The sequence below is a fragment of the Hylobates moloch genome, unplaced genomic scaffold (assembly GCF_009828535.3).
Source record: "Hylobates moloch isolate HMO894 unplaced genomic scaffold, HMol_V3 SCAFFOLD_13, whole genome shotgun sequence".
NCBI lineage: Eukaryota > Metazoa > Chordata > Mammalia > Primates > Hylobatidae > Hylobates > Hylobates moloch.
The window spans coordinates 56509090-56533171 of record NW_026652288.1 but is presented as its reverse complement, the minus strand read 5'-3'; the positions used below and the strand labels follow the sequence as shown (position 1 = coordinate 56533171).

Sequence of the window (24082 nt, the reverse complement as noted above, 5' to 3'; positions counted from 1 at the left end):
TCTCTCCTTCTAAAAAATGTATTACTGTATTTCTTAACCTTTGCCTGTTTATTAGGAAAAAACCAAAGAGTATAAATTAGACATGGTGGGAATTTTTTCTTTGTTTACTCTGCCCTTTCAGCTTTCTATATATTAGTTTGTAAAGTATTTTTTGTCTGTTTGCTCTACCTACTGAGGGCAGGATGTGTCTTTTATACAGCTTTATATTAAGAATATTTAGCATGGTGTCTGACATAAAGTAGTAACTTGATAATTGCTAGCAAAGGAGAGTCAGATGGTTTTAGAAACTAGGCCATTAATAAATTGAAAAATACTGGAAAAGGGAACACTTTGTATGAAGTAGATACAATGCTTTTACATATTTGTAAGATGTATGTGATAGAAGAGTTTTCTTGTGTTAGTACATAGCTTATGAGAGCAGAATAATAACAACAAACATCTTGCCAAAGGGGTAGAACTTTTAAAGTGAAGTAACTAATCTTTGGGAATTGATGAGTTCCCACTTTTTTGTTGGAGCATAATGTGAATGCTCTTTAATTTTATATGTATGTATAGGACAGGCTGATAATGACAGTCCATTCATTTTCAAAGCATGCTTAATTTAAAAAATGAAACTAATTGATCTTTATGTAACATGTATTTGGTCATAGGTTTGCTAAATTTTGTAAAATTAGAACTACAGTTTTCTGTTTTAAATGTTATGAAACTAAATTGTGCTTATAAAGATTCAAAACATTAATTGTATGTAGAATAAAAAGACAGGTCTCCCCTTGACATATCTCTCCACACTTTCATGCCTCCACCCAGAGTGACACTGTAAACCTGGCTATGTGTTCTTTGGACCTTTTAAAAAGTGTATTTTGAGGCTGGGTGCAGTGGCTCATGCCTGTAATCCCAGCACTTTAGGAGGCCGAGGCAGGTGGATCACTTGAGGTCAGGAGTCCTAGACCAGCCTGGCTAATATGGTGAAACCCCATCTCTACTAAAAATACAAAAATTAGCCAGGCATGGTGGCAGGTGCCTGTAATTCCAGCTACTCGGGAGCCTGAGGCATGAGAATCACTTGAACCCAGAAGGTGGAGGTTGCAGTGAGCCAAGATTGCACCACTGCACTCCAGCCTGGGCGACAGAGTGAGACTCTGTCTAAAAAAAAAAAAAAAAAAAAAAAAAGTATTTTGAAACAAGCATACGTGTGCATTAGCATTTAGATATAGGATTCTTTTATACATCTTCAGCTTTTTTCGTTTAGTAAATATATAGTTGACTGACTTCTGTGTCATTAGACATAATCACATTTTTAATGTGTGTATGCTGTGGAGAATGGATGATTTTATTTTCTTTTTTTGTGTGTACTTAGTATGGATATGTAGTTGTATGGCTGAAAATATATTTAAAAATTTGTATTTTCTTGACTATACTACTGGTGTGGTTAAAAATCTTTTCTTATAATTTATAGCCATTTCTGTTTCTTCTTTTGTGAATGGCTTCTTGCCCATATCCTTTGCCCACTTCGTGATTTTCTCTTTCTTATTGACTTGAACTCCTTTTATATGTAATGCCTCTTTATTCAACTCATTTCTCATAGCTTTTCATTGGTTGTCTTGGATAATTTAGGTTATATCATTAGCAAATAATACTAGTGTTATCGCTTCTTTTCCAAATAGTTTTCTAATAGGACTTTTTTCTTTAAGGTTTTTTTCCCTTTTTATTTTTTTCCCAAGACTGCACTGAACTCTTAATTTTGTATTTCATTGATGTTCTTTGAATAGGTACATTTCTTGTAAGACATATATTCAAATATATATATTTGATTTATATTGGTTTTTAAAATTTAAATATGTATCTATATTTCTGTGTATATTTGAATAGATAGAATCATGTGAAGACTTTAACATGGTGTTGTACAAGGGCTCCACCAGTTCTGTCTGTTGAAAGTGTTGCTGGTTTTTGTCCTTGTGTAATTGATATTTTTCTTTTCAGATCCTAAGAATATTTCCTTAACATACTCAATGACCTATTTCTAAGAGTTACCTTTTCACATTGTTTCCTTAAGTAAAACTTGTTTTAGTCATTTTCCAGATTAAAAAAATTCTGATTATAATTACTATTTACTGTGTTCTAAGAAATTTCACACAAGGATAATCAATTGTAGCAGATCAATTTAAGTATGTGGATTTTTTTTTCATGAATTCTGGTCTTCTCTTTTTTAAAGGATAGATTGTTTATATCGTCACTGAATTTAATATAAATTATAAAATGGCTTATAACAATGTTTCTCAAACTGTGGCAAAAGATTCTTTTTAAAATTTTCAGTATGTTATGAGCTCATACTTTCGTAAAAGATAGATCACTAGAGAAATATATTAAGTAGACATAAAACTATTAACTTGTAAAAGTTTCTAAATCTTTACTCTTAATTTCTATACTTAATTACTTAATCTTATTGAAGACATAGAAAAAATTTACATAGTAGCACACCACACTATGTGAACTGCACTACAAAGAATACTGGTTTTTACTCTGGATAGTCCCCGAGTCACATAGATCTAAAAGGCCCAGTATTCACTTCTACCCCTTCCAACACCAGCTTCTCATTGGACTCAGTTACTTGTTTCCTTAAATATTTAACTTTGGGTTTTCAAATAACAAGTTTTGAGCATTAAGAAAAAAGCATTACATTCAGTATCTGAAAAAGCATTAAATTCCGTATCTTTTTTATTTTAAAAAAGCATAAAATATAAATTGATAGATTATTAGTATTATATTTGTATCTCATTTCAAAAGGCAGCATTGTGCTTAATGGCTAAACAGTAGGAGCTTTCCAGTTAAAATGAAGATATCTATTAATATTACCGTAACTATTTTTTTTTTGAGACAGAGTCTCATTCTGTTACCCATGCCAGAGTGCAGTGGCATGATCTTGGCTCACTGCAAACCTCCACCTCCCAGGCTCAAGTGATCCTCCCACCTCAGCCTTCCAAGTAGCTGGGACCACAGGCGTGTACCCCCATGCGTGACTAATTTTTTGTGCTTTTGGTACAGTGTTTCATCGTGTTGCCCAGGCTTGTCTCGAGCTCCTGAACTCAACTGATCAGCCTGCCTCGGCTTCCCAAAGTGCCAGGATTACAGCCGTGAGCCATTGTGCCTGGCATCATAACTACTAAGTAATATTTAAATAATGGTTCTCAGCATGGAGGAATAACAAGCCCCATATTACACAAATGAAAGAAATAGGTATAAAAATTAGATAGGATGTAAAATTATTATTTGCATAACATTTATATCCCTGGAAAACCTCAACCTATTAAAACTACTATAAACATTAAGGATATATAGTTAATTTGGCTGAGTTGAAAATTAAAATACAGAAATTGCTGCTTTTAAAAGGAGAGTCAAACCATTTACTGTGCTGGCTGACTCCAGGGGTTCTTTCTCAAGTAGCCTAGTATGGTCTTCTCCTGAAAACAGTGTTGATATGCCAATTAGTTGATATCCAAGAATAGGAAAATACTTTTGCTAGCAGGGTGTAATTCTGATAGCAAAGCTTACAGTTGTTAAAATGGGTTGGGTGAATCTGTCAGCTCTTCAGTAGTATGAGAGGCATCAGGAGACTAGGGTCTCTTTCTTGGAGTGCAGTCTTAATATTGCCAAAGATGCCAGTCCTAACTTGCCTCCCTCTGGGACGGTGAGAGTTTATGGGACTGCATGCATCTGCTAGACTGGACCCAGTTATTTTCCTCAGCAAATCTTCTTTGACTTTATATGTCATTCATGGTGCCTCTTTACAGAATTCTTTGCTTGCGTTTTCTAATGTACAAATAGCAACCTTTTAGAATATAAAATGGAAGACCCTCAAAAGAAATAGCATACATAGGAACAAACTTGAAAGAAATTGGCAGGATATATACGTATATACATATATATACACACGCACACATATATATATATTTTAAATTTAATAAGATAACACTTAAATAAGTAGAAAGACATACTATATTTTTGGATAGGAAAATCCATCATAAAAAGGCCAGTTCTCTGTGAGAATTTTTTACTACAAGTAGACACAAAACTCATACATTTCTGCTTCTTTGTTCATCTTCCCCACTCCCTCTGCAGCCTTGATTTTTGTCAATCATATTGTTTTTTAGTGTTTAACTTTAGTTGTGTATGCATTTTTAAATTTGATTTATCAATTTCAAAATGATCTATTTGAACTGCCAATTATAGAAGTTAAGCAAATCAATCTGAGAATAATAGCCATCGTGGTAAAAAAATAATAATAGCTAACACTGAATATTTACCACGTGTCAGGTGCTATTCCAAGCACTTTAAATTTATATATTAACAATTTTAATCATCAACAACTCTGATGTAGGCACAGTCATAGGTACCAAAACTATCTTCATTTTAAGATAAGGACACAGTTACTTTCGCTTTCTTTCCTGACTTACTAGTTTTATCACTGCCACATACAACTTCCTTTTGTTATTTTGTCTTTTACTGTACAGCCCTTCTCACATTTAGGGTTAGAAATATCACTTGATATTGTGAGGAGTTTGCATTTCTCTTTGTGGATTTGTAATGGTTGCTGTGGGAAGAATGAGGAACTGTCATCATGCTGCCATTTTAAGCCTGAAAGTCTGAAGATCTTTTGAATGTTTTTATCAACAGAATGATATGACAACTGTACGACTACAATGGGGAGATATACTTATGCCATTGCTTAAAAAATACAAACTAAACATCACATGGGGTGATCAAGATCTGTTGAATATCATGTTTTTTCATAATCCAGGTAATTATTTAAATTCCTTTTATTTGCATTAAAAAATCACAGATAATACTTAGTGAAAAAGGAAAACATGCACTTATCTGATTCTGTCTTATATTAATGATTATTGCTATTTATGTTTAAGACAGAGTAAAACTTTTCTTGAATTTTGCTTTAATTGGAAGAGATCTAAATGCCAAACATTTTTCTTTAATTCTTACTTGTAAGAGCTGTATTTTTTAACTGAAAGTTTTGCATAATGTTACATCTGTGGAATTAGGGGTATTTGCTTCATTGTTTGGTCTTTTCTTTATGTAGAAAGCCTTTTTGTTTTTCCGTGTCAATGGAATTATCGACCAGATCATTGTATATATGGAAGCAATTGCCAAGAAGCAGAAGAAGAAGGAATCTTTATTCTTCATGGGAACAGAGGTGTTTACCATGATGATAAGCAACCAGCATTTAGAGCTGTTTATGAAGCACTGAGAAATGTAAGATTTGCCTTTTCTTTTTTTTAACTTTTTGTTTGAAAATACTTTCAAGCTAATGGTTAGTTTACAAAAATAGTACAAAGAATTTTTACACACACTCAGCCTCATCTGTTATTAACATTTTGCCTTATTTGCTTTGTCATTGGTTTTCTCTCTACATTTTTTTTCCTGAAAACAATGTAGTTGTTTTTTCAGAAAACTCAACTTAAATTTGATTGTAAGTTGCATACATTAAGTTCTTTTACCCCTAAAAACTTTAGTTTTTTTTTTAAACTAAGAATAAGGACACTCTCTTATTAACCACAGTATATATGTCAAGCTAGAAAATTTAATACTGATGGAATACATTAATCTGCCATCCATATGGCTTTACTCTCTTTTGATCTAGAACAGTTTCTCAGTCTTTGTCTTATATGACATTGGCATATTTGGACAGTAGAGCCTCTTCACCCCTTTTTTTATTAGAATGTTCTTCATTTTGGCCTGTCTAATGTTTCCTTACGATTAGGTTCAGGATATACATGCCTGCTCAGAATACTGTATAGATGGTGATGTGTCCTTCTCAGGCTCTCATAGTCATAGTCCCCTTTGTCTGCCCTTACTGGTGATGTTGATTTTGGTCAGTCAGTCAAAATATCGTTTATTTTCTCCATAGTGTAGTTATTTTTCCTCTTACAAGCAGCCTATGGGGAGAACCTTTTAAAATCATGTAATAAACACTCTGCTTCTCATTAAAATTTTCCTACAAGATTTAGCATCCATCGTTGGTTCTTGCCCAAAACAATCTTCACTGTGTTAACTTGCAAATTGATGATTGTTCAACACTAGCACTCCTTCCACATACATCATTTGACACTTGGCATGCGTCTATAAGGAAGATCCCTCCCTTTGGCACATATGTTGATGTTTATATAATCAGTATGACCCCTTTAATACTTACTTTCCTCCAATGATTTATAATTCATTATTTCCTTCTAATTATGTTGATGCTAAAGTTGTTCCAGATATGGCCATTGGGAGCCCCACTGGCTACTTCTTGTGCCCCTTTGACGTGTCCTCATCACTTTTTTGAGTACCTCTTTTATTTTCTGTTCCAACAAAATATTCCAGGTTTATTTTATACTTTCCCTGCCCTACCGTTGAAATTAGTCATCTGTCAAAGGAGCTCTGGTTCCCTTTAGTAGGCTCTGGATGTTAGGCATGTTTATTGCTACCAGGGTCTCATTGCTTCTGAGCTTTTTCAGTGGCAGAGCTAGGAAGTATAAGCGTGCAGACATGATGTTAATGTGTTCACACCTGATTCTCTAATTCCACGCCATTCTTCCAAGACTCTTCCTTGCTTTCTTCTACTCTATATTATATCTCCTTTCTTCCCCAGTTAGAATCCTGACTTCTGTCATCAACACATTTTGTCATTTGCTTAATCCTACAATCATTTAAAATAATTTCAGAAATGTTCCATTCATACCATTGTCTCCACCCCCAAATCAGCTTACTAAAAATGGCTTAGGATTTGTTTTCAGTCCTTCCTCTTCCTCTTCCATGCTCCCAGACAAGGGTGTGTACTCAATACTGTATTCAGAAGTTACTTGGATTAGTTCATTTTTTCCGATCTTTCAGTGTGATTATTTTATTCATTTGAAATACAGTTGGATTCATTCATTTCCGTATGCTTTCAGTTTTAGTTTTTTTCCACTATCTTTGTTGATATAATTGCATTTTTTTGATAGGGGAATATTAATATACTTCACAAAGTCAGAATTAGGGTTTACTCAGATGTAACCTGTTATCTTAGCCCGTCCATCCTAACTGCCCCCTACCTCTATCGGGTACCAGTTTCATTGTTTTCTGGTTTATCCTTCCTGTGTTTTCAATAAGATGAGCAGATGTATGCATGTTTTGTAATTTCCATTTTCTTACACAAAAGGTAGCTTAGTGTATATCTTCAGTCATTCTTTGCTTTTTATATTTAAAATATTCTGGAGATATTTTCCTCATTTTTTTTTTTTAAACTGTATGGTACTTTATTTTATGTATGTACCAGAGTTTATTCAACCATTCTCTATGTTTGGACATTTTGGTAGTTTCCAATAGCTTGAATTATAAATAATGCAGCAATGTATAGTTAGCTGTGTCATATATATATATACACTTGTATTGTTGGAAGGTGAATCTTCATGGTAAATTCCTGGAAGTGGGATTATTGGATTGAAATTATTACCTGTGTTCCTCCACAGGGATTGTTCGTATTCCTACCAATGATTTGTGAGACAGTCTATTCCCCGCATCCTCATCAACAGAGTATAGTATCAAGCTTTTAAAATTTTGTCGTTCTGATGGGTGAGAAATGGTATCTTAGTGTAGTTTTAATTTGCATTTCTCTTATAAGTGAAGTTTAATCTTTTTGTATATTTATGAAATATTTTTATATCTTTTTGGGGAGTGAATTTTCTTTTAAATATTTCACCTATTCTTCTATAGGTTTTTAAAAAATAACTAATAAAACATAATTTATATACCACAGAGTTCACCCATTTCAAATGTATAATTCAGTAGCTTTTAGCATGTTTGCAGAATTGTACAACCATCATTATTACCATGAGGGCGTTTGGGCTTTCTCGCCCTTTCCTCCCTTTAATTGTTAAAAGTTCTTTGTATGTTAGGAATATTAGTACTTTTCCTGTGATATACATTGTGAATATTTTTCTACCAATTTGACTTATTTATGGTATTTGATGCCATTCAGTTTGTATAAAATTTTTCATGTAATAAGTTTATCAAAATTTTTTTTTTTTCACGACTGGGTCTTGCTCTGTCACCCAGGCTGGAGTGCAGTGGCACAGTCTTGACTTATTGTAACACCTGTCCCCTGGACTCAAGCGATCCTCCCACCTCAGCCTCCTAAGTAGCTGGTACTACAGGCACGTGCCACCACACTCAGGCTAACTTATGTATTTTTTATGGAGATGGGGATGTTGCTTTGTTTCTCAGGCTGGTCTTGAATTACCGAGCTCAAGCAGTCTGCTAGCGTCAGCCTCCATAGTGGCTGAGATTACAGGCATGAGCCATCAAGCCCAGCCTCACCCTTTTTTTTTTTTTTTTTTTTTGAGGCAGAGTTATGCTCTGTCACCCCGGCTGGAGTGCAGTAGTGCGATCACAGCTTACTGCAGCGTCAACCTTCTGGGTTCAGTTGATCCTCCCACAGCCTCCCAAATATCTGGGACTACAGGTGCATGTCACCAGGCTTGGCTAGTTTTTGTGTTTTTTTGTAGAGATGAGGTTTTGCCATGTTGCTCAGGCTAGTCTTGAATTCCTGGGCTCAAGCAATCTTCCCACCTTGGCCTCCCAAAGTGCTGGGATTACCAGGATAACCCACCACACCTAGCCTAACACCCCTCCGCCTTTTTTTTTGTTTAAAGTCGTAATCAGAAAGCTTTTTCCAATCTACACTTGGGTTACAGAACAGGTTATAGGATAATTCACCCATATGCTGTTTCATTTATTACATTCAGACCTTTGCTGTGTTTGGAATTTATTTACTCTTTTGTATTGGGTGAGGAATAGATACTATTTGACTCTTTTCCAAATGGCTATCCTTTTGTCTCTACACCATTTACTTAAAAATCTATCTTTCGCTGGGCACAGTGGCTCATATCTGTAATCCTAGCACTTTGGGAGGCCAAGGTGGGCAAGCTCAGGAATTCAAGACCAGCTCAGGCAACTCCTTCAGCCCAGCAGTTTGAGACCAGCCTGGGCAACATAGTGAGACTTTGTCTCTAAAAAATAAAATAAAATAAAAGGCTGTCTTTAACCAGAAGATTTGAGATACTGACATTATCATAAATTCCATTTGTAATTTCTGAATTTTCTGTTTTGTTCCATTGGTCTGTTCATTTGTACACTAATACCACACTATTTTAATTATAAAGGCGCTTTGCTGTGTTTTAATATCTGAAGGGGCTACTCCCTCTTTATAGCCTGTTTTTTTGAGTGTTTTCCTAGCTATTGTATATTTTTCCATAAGTATCAACTCCATTAAAAAGTTAAAAACATGTTGGTATTTTTAGGCCGGGCACAGCGGCTCACGCCTGTAATCCCAGCACTTTGGGAGGCTGAGGCGGGTGGATCACCTGAGGTCAGGAGTTCGAGACCAGCCTGGCCACCAGAGTGGTGAAACCCCGTCTCTACTAAAAATACAAAAATTAGCTGGGCATCGTGGCACGTGCCTGTAATCCCAGCTACTTGGGAGGCTGAGGCAGGAGAATCGCTTGAACCTGGGACATGGAGGTTTCACTGAGCCGAGATCGCTCCATTGCACTACAGCCTGGGCAAAAAGAGCGAAACTTCGTCTCAAAAAAATTGATATTTTTATTAGGAGTTTATTAGCTTCATATATTAACTTAGGGACTGCTAACGTTTTGATGGTGTTGAGACATCCTAACCAAGAACAAGGGCTGTCTTTACATTTGTCTTTTAGGAATGTTTATAGCAAGCCTGTCCAACCTGTGGCCAGTGAGCTGCATGCAGCCCAGGATGACTTTGAATGTGGCCCAACACAAGTTCATAAAGTTTCTTAAAACATTATGACATTTATTTTGTGTGTTTTTTTCTTAGCTCATTATTGTTAGTGTTAGTGTATTTTATGTGTGGTCCAAGACAGTTATTCCAGTGTGGCCTAGGGAAGCCAAAAGATTGGACACCCCTGCTTTACAGTTTTTTTTTGCTACAGGTTTTGAATATAACTTGTTTATGCTTAAGTATTATCTTTTTGTTGCTTTTGTAAGTAAAGTTTTGTCTTTTAAGCATTTGCTTTATAATGAGTTTGGAAAAAAATTATACTGCCCCTCTCTTCCCCCATCCCCCAATTGTCCGTTTTCTCTTTTCTTCTTGTTCTTATTAGTCCCCTTTTATGTAATTGGGGTGGATTGATGGGGGACATGATTAATACTTCGTATACCTCTAGGTGGATGCGTGAACCAGATCTCTGTGAATGTTAAGGACCAAAACTTGGGGCAAATCCAGGGGAGGTTTGGATTTATGCTGTTACTTAACAAGCTGTATCACTATCCATGTTAGCTATTTCACTGCTACTAAGGAAGAAGTATTAATACATGTGATCACTCAACTCTCATTTAGGTATGCTGTCTGTTCTGCTACACTGTTTAATCTTACATAGGTGGAAACAAAGCAAATAATAGAAGTGCTACTTTGGTTTAAATGTGGGGGTCAGGAGAAAAGCTGATGACCCCCGTTTACTAGGTTCTCATTATTTGTTAGTGACTGAAATCCTCTGATCTATATAGCCTCATCAGTAGCAGTGAGAATAAAAACATTTCACTATAATCCATGGTGACAGAGATTGTTCTAGAACTGTGAAAGAGTGTCTCAGTTTTGCCTTGAAGGGCCAGGGAATGCCTCCTTGAAGAGGAGGCTTTTGAAGTGGGCCCTGAAGAATGAGTAAGAGTTTTCCAGGTGGGTGGAGGCAGTCTGGGCTGACAACTGCCTGAGAAAAAGGTTCAGAGGCTGTGAAAAGATCCAGGGAGAGGTCAGGCATCCATCTGTTCTGTGTGACTGGAGTGATGGATGAAAGTCAGCAGGGGCCGAAATGAAGTGGATGTGGAGGTGGTATGCCATGTTAAGGTGATGATCTGCCATGAAAAGGAATTAAAGTTTTCTCCCAGAAATCTGTTTCTTAAACTTGGTGGTAGACAAAATGCTAACAGCATTGTATGTAGGCTACAGTTTTAGTGTATTATTAGCTAAGTTTCTTGTCCTATAAACTTGACAGATACAGCTTCTAAACAATCAGTTTATCATGGTATGACTATATTCACTGATGAATTATAAAATTTAGTGTTGATGTTCATTTTAATGTAGCAGACCTTGTATGCCTTCAGAAATTAATACTGTATTTTAATAATGCTTTATTAGGGGTTGTCAGAAGGTGATAAAAATGAAGAAAAGTGGTTATGGGGTTCTGAGACTTTGCAGGATAGAAAAGAAATGCATTCCTATAAAAATTGAGATTCCTTTGTTTCCTTTGAGTATTACAAAAATCTATTAGGGAATTAAATTTCCCTGGTTTTATTTGATCTTTTCTTTGGTTTGTAAGTGTGTACCTTTAAAAATCCGAGTAATAGTTTTAAGTTGATTAATTACACTTGATTTTTTAAAAAGAAATCTTATTTTTAAGAGGATTTCAGATGATTAATTATCTTTTGTGTTTGTTTTGGGTCTGTGTTAACTACAGCTTACATCTATTCATTTTTCAACTTAATGAAGTTAATCTGTCTTCTATGGTGCTCCTGCTTCGTGTTTTTATATTTCCTTATCTATAATTCAGTAAGAAGTGTAATTTTTAAAAGACAAGGATATTTATGCAAGTTTCAGACAGAGGCTTAGTCATAGCCATGGAATGCAGTGAACAGTATGAATTATAAAGAATGTGAACCATCTTTTAAGTGTGAATTCATGGCTGTGTCTACCAGCAAATCTGTTTTTATAGTCCATGCGCATTTGTTAAATATTAGTTGTTGAGTGAATAAAAATATTGTTTAAAAATTGCAAATTCAAAATCAGAACAAAACATTTTATGGCTCTATAAGGTATTTTCTGCATCACGCATTTCACTCTGAATTGTATTTCTTGTTGTTTTCTGTTAACTTTGATTTACTTTACACCTTGCTTATATTTGCATAACTATCTCTGCAAAGCAGTCTTGAATGTTTTCCTTCCCATGGTACTGACTTGCGTGTAGTTAACACTTAGGATCTGTTGAACTGCCATTCTTCTGTATTTTTCAAAGATGTACAATTTTTGGAAAATACCTCAAATTGCCTAATTGTGGTTATCACAGCCTTATTATTTCCTGTCGTTCAACTGACAGTATAAAGCACGAGCTTCCTAAAAATTAGTGTACAGGGTCCTGTGCCGGTGAAAAGAGGGAATGATTAACTGTACATGGAAAGGCTTCTCAAAGGAGCTGACATTTGAACTAAGCTGTAAGGATGATGAGTACCAGGCAGAGAAGAAAAGGTAAGGACAAGTCAGGCATAGTATATAGTATGAAAGGAAGTCTGGAGTCAGGTAAGGGCACTTGTGGCCTCTGGGAAAGGGACACCTAGATGTAGGTTATGTACTGCACAAATACGCAGGCACTGCAGATTATGTAAATGGCAGAATGCAGTGTCTTTAGGCTATATTTATATAGGTGGAAATTTTGGAAATTTATCTTCTTCCTTAAAGGTCAAATTGCTTTTTTCATATGATGGACAGAAAGAGGTCTAACTAATGAGACACTGTTTTTATTTAAGAAAATATTCATCAAATGGCTTTTTTTTTTCCAGTGAAGAAGAAAACATTTTTTAACCACAAACACTGGGATTTAAATCACATGAAGACAAAGAAAATCTCGAGTACTACATACTCCTGGGAATCAAGAATAGTCTTCCTCTATTCTTAAATGCTTTCATGGTGTTTTCATTTTATTGTCATATAGTAAAAATAACGATCACAGTAATTTGGGCTTCCCGTAATTTTCCACCACTCAACCAGTTGTTCAAGTGTTTTTTGTGCACATTGAAATATTTCTTGACAGTATCACTTGATGAAGTTTACCTTCTTCAAGCTGGCTACACTTTTAACCTCCCAAAATTTGTGTATCTATTTACAGTACAGCACTTTCCCCAGATTTCCACCATTCATTGAGCTTCGTCCTTCATCAGGATTTTTGAACTGACTTGGCATGGTGTTGTTTGCTTAATGTTTGGATAAGTAGTGCTGTCTGGTGGTTAATTAAGTGCATGGACTTTTGGAGCTAGACTGTTGGGACGGAATCCTGGCTTAACCACTTACTGGATTTATAACTATGAGAAAATCCTCTCTCCTTGCCTTAGTTGTTTCATTGTCAGATGGAGATGTTACCTGTATTATAAAGTTATTATGAGGCTTAAATATGTTAATATATATACAACTCTTTTATATATATATATATTTTATTATACTTTAAGTTCTAGGGTACATGTGCACAACGTGCAGGTTTGTTACATGTGCCGTGTTGGTGTGCTGCACCCATTAACTCGTCATTTACATTAGGTATATCTCCTAATGCTATCCCTCCCCACTCTGCCCACCCCACAACAGGCCCCGGTGTGTGATTTTCCCCTTCCTGTGTCCGAGTGTTCTCATTGTTCAATTCCCACCTATGAGTGAGAACGTGCGGTCATATACAACTCTTAGAATGGTGCCTGGCATGTAGGTAGCAAGCACTCTATGTGCTATTGTTATTTTTATTACATTGTTCCTGGCTAAGTTTCCCCGCCACTTTTTAAAACTTTTATCTTCAAAACAGTTTTAGCGTTTATCTTGAGTATGTGTGATTGATTTTTAAAAATCACTCCAAGGTTGATGGTTTTATGCAGTTAATGCTTACAGTTTTTCTTGCTCAAAAGATGCCAAAGTTTAGGATCTCTTTGCATCTCTACAGTGACAAAACCCATGGTTTAAACAAACATCCAGCTTCATCCTCTTCTCTGTAGATTGACTGTAGCTTCCTGCAGACTCACTAAGTGTGCTTGGGGTGGTGCTTTCATTTCCTCTCCCTCAGCGTGCTAGTGAACCTTAGGGATAACCTGGGAGATTTCTGGTTCTGAATTTCCTTTGTGATTTTGCATTTTTCACCAACTTCAACTTCCATATAAAATGTTCTACTTTTAAGCCCCACCCATCTTTCTAATTGAAAATACACCTAGTTGAAAATACTAAATCACAGAATACCTGGTTGAAAATACAAAGATTACATATAATTTCCACTTTACTACCACAGCCTTTTCCAAAATATATTTCTCAATATTAGTATATTTTATAGTAAAAGAAGGACTCTAGCCAAAAATATATCTTGGGACAAACAGGTCAGACAACACTCAACAGATTTATTTTCTGTTTTACTTTTTAGACTTTTTCCTGTGCCAGTCTGAGTCCCCATGAAGAGTGCCTAATATTTAGCAGTTTTCAAATGTGTTTATTGTTGGGATCCTTCTGTGCGGTTAGAGTTCCGTGGGAAATGCTGAGCTATGTTATCATCTTGCATTCCTCCCACCATATGCCTTTCCTTCATTTCCTTCCATTCCAGCCTCAGCAGTATTATTGCCAGGGTGGTTTTTAAAAGGTGGGACGCGGGTGTGGTGTGTGGTAAAGCTCTTCTTTTAGCCAGTCCACCTTTTATTAGTTTCGTCCAGATACTTGTAGGGCTTTTGGTTGTCGTCTTAACCAGTATTTCAGTCTTCTCTGCCCTTAGGCATGTTCTCCAGGATTCCCCCGGAGATTTACCGTGGCTGTCTTTCTTTAATGGGAGTTAATAGTTCTGTTTAATTTATTGAAAATATTTGTTAAACATCTAATTTCTGTGAGACATAAAATGGAGATTGTTCATGTTAAACTGATTGAAGAAGTTTGGAAAATAATTGAATTTATATATGTACCTTTGCCTTTTAAATTTTTTATTTTTTTAAATTTTCTTTCTCTAGTGTTCTTTTGAAGATGACAACATCCGTTCCTTATTAAAACCTTTAGAACTGGAACTACAAAAAACAGTGCATACATACTGTGGAAGAATTTACAAAATATTTATCAAACAACTAGCAAAAAGTGTAAGAGATCGTTATGCCAGATCACCAAAGGAAAAGTGATTCTTGGTGACTGCTAAATCAAATGGATGAAAACAAAGAATCAGAGGATAAGTGTGAAGGAATCGTCTTGGATGAAGTATTCAGGAAGGAATTACTCATCTCCAGAATAATTTTTTTTTTCCTAAAGAAGTTAAATAAGCAGTATTTTCAGGTAATGAAGAATAAGTTAAAATCTTAGGCCTCAACAATGAAACATTTTTTATCTCTGATGTTTTGTAATGTTACTTGCTGTCATTCCAGTATTGGTGAAAATATTATTGAATGGTTTTAACCTGCAGACTTCTGTTGACTCATACTCTCAAGAGTGGTGGTAGGGGTGTGTAGATGGAGAAAATGTACCTCAAACAGTGCAAACACTCAAGACTGTGAGTAGAGCAATAATTTTATGTCAGCACTAACCTCACTTTAAATGTGTGAGAAAAAAGTTTGTTTACAGGAGCAGAAACAGTTCTGTTTCTAAAGAAATGTGATGTAACTGATATAACCATTGACAATCTATATGTGCCTTTATACATTTCATCTCTGTTTTAAAATATTTTTATGACAATCACGTTTAAGATTATTTTTAGATTACAAGTAAGCTGCATGTTAAAAATTGAGCTGTGCAAGGTAGAGGAAAAATACTGAAAACTTTGGGGTTTTAATCTGTGTGTGCGTGTTTGTGTGTGAGAGAGAGAGAGTGAGAAATGTAGTGTTTCATTTTGTATGCATTAAACTGTCTTGCCAAAACTCAGATCTAAGATTGTTAAGTAGATATTTGGGGAATTTTTTTTTTTTTATCACTTTAAATGAAAAATGTCAGCTTTACTGGGCATTCTGGAAGCAAAATATATTATGCTAATGATAAAGTGAGAACCTTAAGAGTATACTCATATGATGGTGGAAAATGTGATGGACCAAAATGCATAAGCTATATACTTCCTGTGAGTAGTAATTTTAGTTACAATGGAGTAGAAAAATGTGGTCCATTTAAACTTGTCTTCTACCTCATAACAGCCTTGCAAGATACTTTTGAAGAAGCAAATGTCTAGAGCCTTACTTTAAGTAAGTTAAACAACTTAAGTGGATGATTTGGAATAAGATTGTTACATCCAGCTATAGAAAATGTGGTTTTAATTGGGTTGATGTGCGTATCTTCCTTTTTTGAATATCACCTAAGACAGTTAATTTTTTTAAATCTTGAGAAATTGCTTCTTTGGCATTCTTGACCTGTTAGCTAATATAACTATAGATTCTGAATACTTAGCATATACTATGCTGGGGCACATATCTTATTTTACCAACAATATGATTATCTATATGGTTATCTTCTTTTTCTCCCTGATATTTTAATGCTCAAGTAGAAAATGGAAAATCATGAAGGAAAAATATCACTTGTGAAAATTGTGGCAGTTAGCTTTGTGAAGACACAGTGACCTCTGTGGAGACATGGAATATGCAGAAAGAGATGGTTAGTACAGTTGTTCTGTCGTCTGCAGTTCAGTCAGGGACAAATTGAGAGAGGAAAGTTTAAGCAGGGTGCATTAGAAGTTGATAACCAGTCCAACATTCTTAGAACAGATGGGTTTAGAGAACACGAGTTGTAGTTCCTTGGCAGAATGCCATGGTGGGTATAAGAAACTGTGAAATTGAACTTACGGAGTAGAAAATGAAAATACTAAAAATGTGAAGTTTGGAGGGTATGTATTAGATCATTTCTGATGGTCCTCAAATAATGATCATTGCCTGCCTGACTATATAAGATTCTTGTTGGGAGCTTAAGAATAGATTCCTGAGCTAGGCCTTTGGAGACTCTGGCATGCTGTGTCTAGGAGGGAGTCTGTAAAAAAACTTTTTAATGAAGAGATTTAAAAATTATACAAAACTAGAATAGTGCATTGGTACTCAACATCCAGATCTGACACTTACCACTGTCTTACCATGTTTGCTTCATTTGTCATTTTTTTCTTTGCTTAAGTATCTTAAAATCCCAGACATCGTGTTATTTGACTGCTGTGAACACTTTGGGTAGATACCATGATATCACACCTAACAAAGGCAGCAGCAGTCCTTCGGCTTCATCTCATAGCCAGTCCTTAAGCAAATTTCCCTGATTATCTCAAATATGCCATCTTCTGGTTGGTTTGTTAGAATCAACAGAATATAAGTCGCATGATGATTTTGCTTTTAACAATCACCTCAGACGACTTTGATGTTAGCTACTTTGAGAACCATTGGAAATTATTTTGCCAACTTGAAAGTTGAAGTTAGGATACCACAATTCTTGGCACAGTTGGTGGATTATAAATGTGATTTTGAAATATTAGAGGAAGCATTTGGGGTTAATGACAAGATATGTATTTATATTAGTAAGTTTGATAAGATACAGTTTCCTCAGTGAACGGAGAATCTCAGCCCCATGGGCTCTAATTGATTGGGACTTGTGTAGAGCGTGGTCACAGTTTAATCCAACTGGACTGTGTGCTGTAGTCTCACTCATGTTGTGGCTTATTTACACTGTCACACACACTACATTGTGGATCAGTTTGAAGTTTCTTCATCTGGTTTATTTAGACCTGACCTAATTGATCATTTTACCATAAATTGAATTATAGTGAAAGCTGTCTTTTAGGCACTGTTTCTACCTAAAATTAAAGGTATCACAAAGTATGTATGATAATTTTTAAATGAATTTTCTGAATTTATCTTTAGACAAGGTAATTCTTTTGAATTCTAAAGAAATGCAGTTCTTGGAGTTGATGAGAGGTTAAATTATAGATGGACAACTTAGAGAACGTATTCCATTTTCATATAAATGGTCTTTCATAAAACATAGTGTATCTATGCAGTTTATATAAATTACATGATTTATTATTTGAGTCTATATATTCTGCCCTCAGAACTATCTCTGGGCTACAGTATTACCAAAGTGGGATGCCTTTAAAATGCAGTCAAACTTCATTTGTATGAAGTAGAAAAGAACTTGGGAAACCTTTAAAAATGTATATTGTGATTTACGCTTTAAGAAAACGCATACTTTTTTCTAATGAAGAGTAGTTCATAATATATAAGGGTTTTAAGGCCCTGAAATAACGTTAGTGCTTACTCATTGCTCTCTCATCTTGCCTCCAGTCAGATGTTACTGGTGTAGTGAAAAGAAGACCAGATTGTGAACTAGATCTGGATTCTCCTCTTAGTAACTCAGGCATGTTATTTAACTTTCTCTGTGCCTTAGGTTTTTAAGTACAATCAGTGTACTCTTCAAACCTCACAAGATGAGACTCAGAAGAGAGAATGGATTTGGAAGCATTGTGCATGGTTTATATTATGCCATGCCAGTGTTACTGATGAAGTTCTGTTTTGTTCTGTTGTTTTCTGTACAGAGCGTTCAGTTTACTCAGGCTGAATGTTTTCTGACATGGATCTCCAGTATGAATTTGTTTATGTAAGGAAGAGTTTTTCAGGAAGAGAAAGTAGAGAAGAAAAGAATGATGTAACTACATCAAAAAAGAAGGAAAAGAGAGGAAGTGAGAAAAGGGGTGAGGAAAGAGAAAGGAGTAAGAATGGGAAAGGCAAAGGGCAGAGTAAGAGAAAAGGTGGAATGAGTGTATGGAAAATTGAGAAGTAGAGATGGAGAGAAACACATTTACTTTTTGAGTTGTAGCCCTCACACTACATCAGTTTGCTTGCGTAGGCTCTCTGGGGTCAGGAAAGGTGCTGACTTCCATGGAATGGGGCAGCAGGGCCTGCTGTATTTGGTTTGTTAGTACTAGAGTTGTTTCCCAGTCACCCTACTCACTGATCATTTAGTGCCAATTCATTTTATGTCTTTTTTCCCCCCCCACTGGATCCCAGTTTGTGAGCTAGGACCTGTGGAAATACAAGTATCTTCCTTTTTAACTTTATCGTTTTAGCCATCGCAAGTGTTAGACTGCAAGACTAACTACATATTCCCCAGTGGAGGTTGGAAGTGGAGGGGACTGCTTCATTAGGTCTAAAGGGGGCCCAGGAATGTGTTGCAGCAGTTTTCCCAGATGATGCTGCTGAGAGGCCAGGTTTGGGAATCACTGTCCAGCCTTGGATGGCAAATTAAGCAATAAATTACACCTATTTATTCCTCAGTCTGGATACTTTCAGTTGAACCGTTCTGAGTAGATTTAAGAGAACAAAAGACAGCAGAAATACCTTAAAAGATATTATTGGTTGTCTTATTTTTCAGATATTTGTATTTAATAAATACTTTAGTAGTAGTCAGAACCTCTTTGAGATGTTTTTAGAAAGACCACTGATTTGTTTTTTAAAATAATTTTTTTGGTTCCTTAGAGTAGAGAAGAAAAGTAGGGGTGCAATATGTCAGATGTGGGGCCAGCTATCCATTTATTAAATGCAATTTCAAGGGTCTTAAAACAATAATTGCCTTATTGCATTTTAATATTTAATAAAGTAGATTAAATAAAGATTTGTATTATAACAGTTATTCTTTTATAAATTGCCAAAGCAACCCTTTTTTGCCTATTAAAGTCTGGCTAAACTGTTCTGATGTTGTTGTTTCTTAATTCATTAAACATGAAACTAGGTTTTACAAACTAAATTATATAAACTTAAGACAGAAGTCTAAAAATAGTACAAGAAAAATTTTTTTAAAAAACAAATTAATATGTTATTCAAATATCTAGCAATGAAAGACTCATGAGAAAAACAGAATAGCATATTGGATGTAACAGTTTAAAGTGGATTGCAAATCAATGTCAAACTTTTAAATAGAAAATATTTATTATCACCTCATTTCTACCAGTAATTTCAAATGTTTAATGGGACTTTGAAAAGATAGGAAAAAATAGAAATGAAAATTTCTCTCACCATTAATACTGTGAATACTATTTGGAGGGTCCCTGGTCAGACATTTAAATATCAAACTTAAGAACTGACATGGAGCCTTTGATTATATTTAGTTTATATACAGGATCTGAATATTTACACACGTAGCACACTACAGCACCTCTTGTAAAAAATCATGAAGATAGAATGCAACAGTGTATATTCTATTAAAAAGTAAATTGGCTGGGTGTGGTGGCTCATGCGTGTAATCCCAGCACTTTGGGAGGCCGAGGCAGGAGGATCGCTTGAGCCCAGGAGTTTGAGACCAGCCTAGGTGACAAAGTGAGACCCTATCTCTACAAAAAAATTAAAAAATTATCCCGGTGTGGTGGCGTTTGCCTGCAGTCCTAGCTACACAGGAAGTTGAGGCAGGAGGATTGCTTGAGTGCAAGAGTTTGAGGCTGCAGAGAGCCAAGATTGCACCATTGCACTCCAGCCTGGGTGACGGAGCGAGACCCTGTCTCAAAAAATAAAGGAAATTGGCTTTGACTATGAGAAACAGCCATTTTCAACCTTTTTATAAAACCTCTTCAGGGAATATTGGAATATTATTTTTGTCAGGCAAAAATAATCTAGGGCTTGAGCATTGCTGTAGAATATGTTATCTGTTCAAAACTTAGCAGAGCACGCATGCATCACATGTATTGTCATCAATATTTGAGAGCTGGACCAGTGGTTTTTGATGGATGCCGTAACAGAAGATCTGTGAGGAGGATGGTGGTTTGTGCCTGTTCCTGAAGTCAGAAACTGGAAAAGGTTGCAGGTATTTCAATTTTCCCAATCATTTTGCATAAATGTATTAATATTTTGAGTAGTAATAGTTCTAAACCTGCAGGAAGGCATCATTGTATACTGTGGTATGTAGAGAATACTACTCTTAACACTGCTCTTTATCTTAAAATGTTTTGGTATACTGTGAATATTTTCCTCTAAGTATTTGGTGTATTTTGACAGTTATTAAAGGAGAATATAAAATTAAAGATTCTGGTCTAAACAAAGAATAATGGAAAGTTGCTTCGTCCTGCCTTAGAGGAGTTTTCAGTTCACCCTCTTCTTGAGAAACTATGTGTTGCTGTTACTAAACATTTACTCAATAAACGCTTTATTTCCTCAAATTCTGTGTCTGGATTATTTTAACAGTCAAAAACAATTGTAGAATCTTTGGGATTGAGGTGCTTGAGAACCAGGAGTCTAGGTGGAGGGCAGTTCCTAGATTGGCTAATTCAGCAGCTGAACAGTGTCATCAAGAGCCTTAGTACCTTCTACCTTTCACTGCCATTCTCAACAAGTGAGTCTGATGTCTCCCCTTATGGCTCCAAAGTGACCGCAAAGGTTCCAGGTGGTGGATGATAAGAGGCTGAAATATCTTTTTCTTTTTTATAAGAGGAAGATTTCACCTGCCCCCATTCACTTGCTCTCGTGGCCACAGCAAAATGTGTATTATCTCCAAAGCAATCACTTTTCAAAGGGAATAAAGCTCCTATGATTGGCTTAGACCATGAAGATTTGCCCTTGAAATTAAGAATGACCTCCCCTTGATGAATAGCTGCTCAGAAAAAGGGGAACAACTTCCAGGTTCTGGATGAAGTTGGTGGGTAGGAGTTCGTAGGGAGTTTGGAAGATAGCTGTTTGGTGGGCAACAGACCATGTGTTGTTTTACTGACCCAAGTATTTCCTATAATTTTCAGTCGGGTCAAATTTCAGATCTAGAGAAGAGCACCTTTTTCCATCGCAGGAACTAGTTTTGCTTTTAAAAGTCTCTGTAGGCTGGGCATGGTGGCTCACGCCTGTAATCCCAGCACTCTGGGAGGCCGAGGCGGGTGGATCACAAGGTCAGGAGATCAAGACCATCTTGGCCAACATGGTGAAACCCCGTCTCTACTAAAATACAGAAGATTAGCCAGGCGTGGTGGCATGTGCCTGTAGTCCCAGCTACTTGGGAGGCTGAGGCGGGGGAATAGCTTGAACCTGGAAGGCAGAGGTTGCGATGAGCCGAGCTCACGCCACTGCACTCCAGCCTGGCGACAGCAAGACTCTGCCTCAAAAAAAAAAAAAAAAAAAAGGTCTGTAAGGCCAGGCAAGGTGGCTCACACCTGTAATCCCAGGACTTTGAGAGGTTTGAGGTGGGAGGATCGCTTGAGCCCTGGAGTTTGAGACCAGCCTGGGCATCATAGTGAGACCTCCCCTCTGTACAAAAAATACAAAAATTAGCCTGGTGTGGTGGCACACGCCTGTGGTCCCAGTTACTTGAGAGGCTGAGGCAGGAGAATTGCTTGAACCCAGGAGGCGGAGGTTGCAGTGAGCCGAGATCATGCCACTGCACTCCAGCCTGGGCTACAGAGCCAGACCCTGTCTCAACTAAGATGAGAATCATGTGTACTAAAGAAAATTTAATAAAAAATAAGTCTCTGTAATGTTACAATCGAACGGTTTTCAGTTTTGTATACTTTAATTTTTATACTTTTTTTGTCGCAATCATAAAAGGTTTTAAAAGATTGTGGAGATGATGGCTTCTTGTGATGAAAATGTATTTATTGGCAATCTTTGTCATGTTTTTAAAATTCTTTTTGTAAATTAAAAAATGTCCCAATTGAAACAATAAAAAATACAGAAGAGTTAAAAGTATATTATGTGAAATATGAAAGAACTTTCTCACCATCTACAACTGAAAAACATTTGGTATCTTTCTTCCCAGTCTTGTGCTATGCACGTGTACATACAGGAACACACAAATGTGGCTGTAAAATAGTTTCTGCTTTAGGCACTGTTCTATAACTTGCCTTTTTTCACATCATCTGTGACATCTTAATACATTAGATCCACCTCATTCTTCATAGCTGTGATTATTGTATAGTAGTGTCCTTAAGTAGAGATGACGACACATTTCTGAAGTACAAAAGTGTAAGTAAATGAGTTTTAACTTGATAGGGGAGGTAGAAACGGACCAGTTTCCCATTTTTTGCTTAAATGTGATTTAAGGAACATTAGAGTAAAACTGTAGTGTAAGCATCAAAATAAATGTTAGATTTTTTTAAAATTAAAAGTGAAATTTTCTACAGTTTGATACATACTAATAGGTCCTTGCAAAAGTTATTTATTTATTTATTTATTTATTTATTTATTTATTTATTTTGCCCTTTTAACGTTTAATGGCAAAAACCGCAGTTACTTTTGCACCAACCTAGTAGGTAGCAATACCTGATTTTGTGAAACTGGTGTGGCTGATAAATGTTACTTCAAGGTTCTTTTCCATATATATTTTTAAAATATTTTGAACAGTTTAAAAACTATTTGTGGTCTGGATGTGGTGGCTCACACCTGTAATCCCAAGCACTTTAGGAGGCTGAGGCAGGAGGATTGCGTGAGGCTAGGAGTTTGAGACTAGCCTGGGCAGCAAAGTGAGATCCCATCTCTATAAAAATGTTTTAAATGAGCTGGGTATGGTGGCTTGCACCTGTAATCCCAGCTACTCCGGAGGCTGGGGCAGGAGGATTGCTTAAGCCCAGGAGTTTGAGGCTGCAGTGAGCTGTGATCATGCCACTGCACTCCAGCCTGGGCAACAGAGTGAGATCTTGTCTCCTTTTAGATAGATAGATAGATAGATAGATAGATAGATAGATAGATAGATAGATGGCAACAGAGTGAGATCCTGTCTCCTTTTAGATAGACAGACAGAGAAAATTAACAAAAATTGACCACCAAATGTGCCTGTGCTTTGCCCACTGTTCTTTAACATTTAAAATAAGAGAGTCACTTGACTGGTTAAAAGATTTTTTAATATATAAAAATATATATGTATATTCAAAATTAATTTCAGAAACATGTTTTATTTAACCCAGTATATCTAACGTGTCATATGGACATGCCAGTATAAAGTTAGGTATTTCATATTTTTTCCCCATACCAAGCACATATTTTTCACTTACAGTTCACTTCTCAATTTGAACTTGCCACAGTTCAAGTATTCAATGATCACTTGTGGCTGGTGGCTATCATACTGGACCATGCCTCTCTAGAATGTAAACTCTCAAAGCAGACACCATTTCTGTTTTTACTGTAGTATCTATCACCTAGTACCCTGACCACAGTACTGTACATGGTAAACACTAACATTTGAATTTTAATTGAGAAGTGTTAGAATTTTTTTGTGAATTTGGAAGTTTGAACTCTAGCCATTTAAAAAACAAAGACATTAAGTAAAATGCTTCAAAAGATGCCCATTCTCATTGATGGCGAAATAAACCAGAAGAGTTTCATTTTTTTTAAATTGTAATGAG

General features: G+C 36.0%; 1 protein-coding gene across 2 annotated transcripts in view; it reads left to right on the top strand.

The window, feature by feature from the left end:
- Positions 1–21848, top strand: part of GXYLT1 (glucoside xylosyltransferase 1) — a 58835-nt gene extending 36987 nt beyond the window's left edge. For both annotated transcript variants that reach the window (XM_032173720.2, XM_032173719.2), the window contains 3 exons: positions 4672–4795; positions 5090–5262; positions 14787–21848. In XM_032173720.2, coding sequence (XP_032029611.1) covers positions 4672–4795; positions 5090–5262; positions 14787–14948 — 459 coding nt within the window. In that variant the 3' untranslated portion in view covers positions 14949–21848. The remainder of the gene's footprint in view (positions 1–4671; positions 4796–5089; positions 5263–14786) is intronic.
- Positions 21849–24082: the final 2234 nt, after the last annotated feature.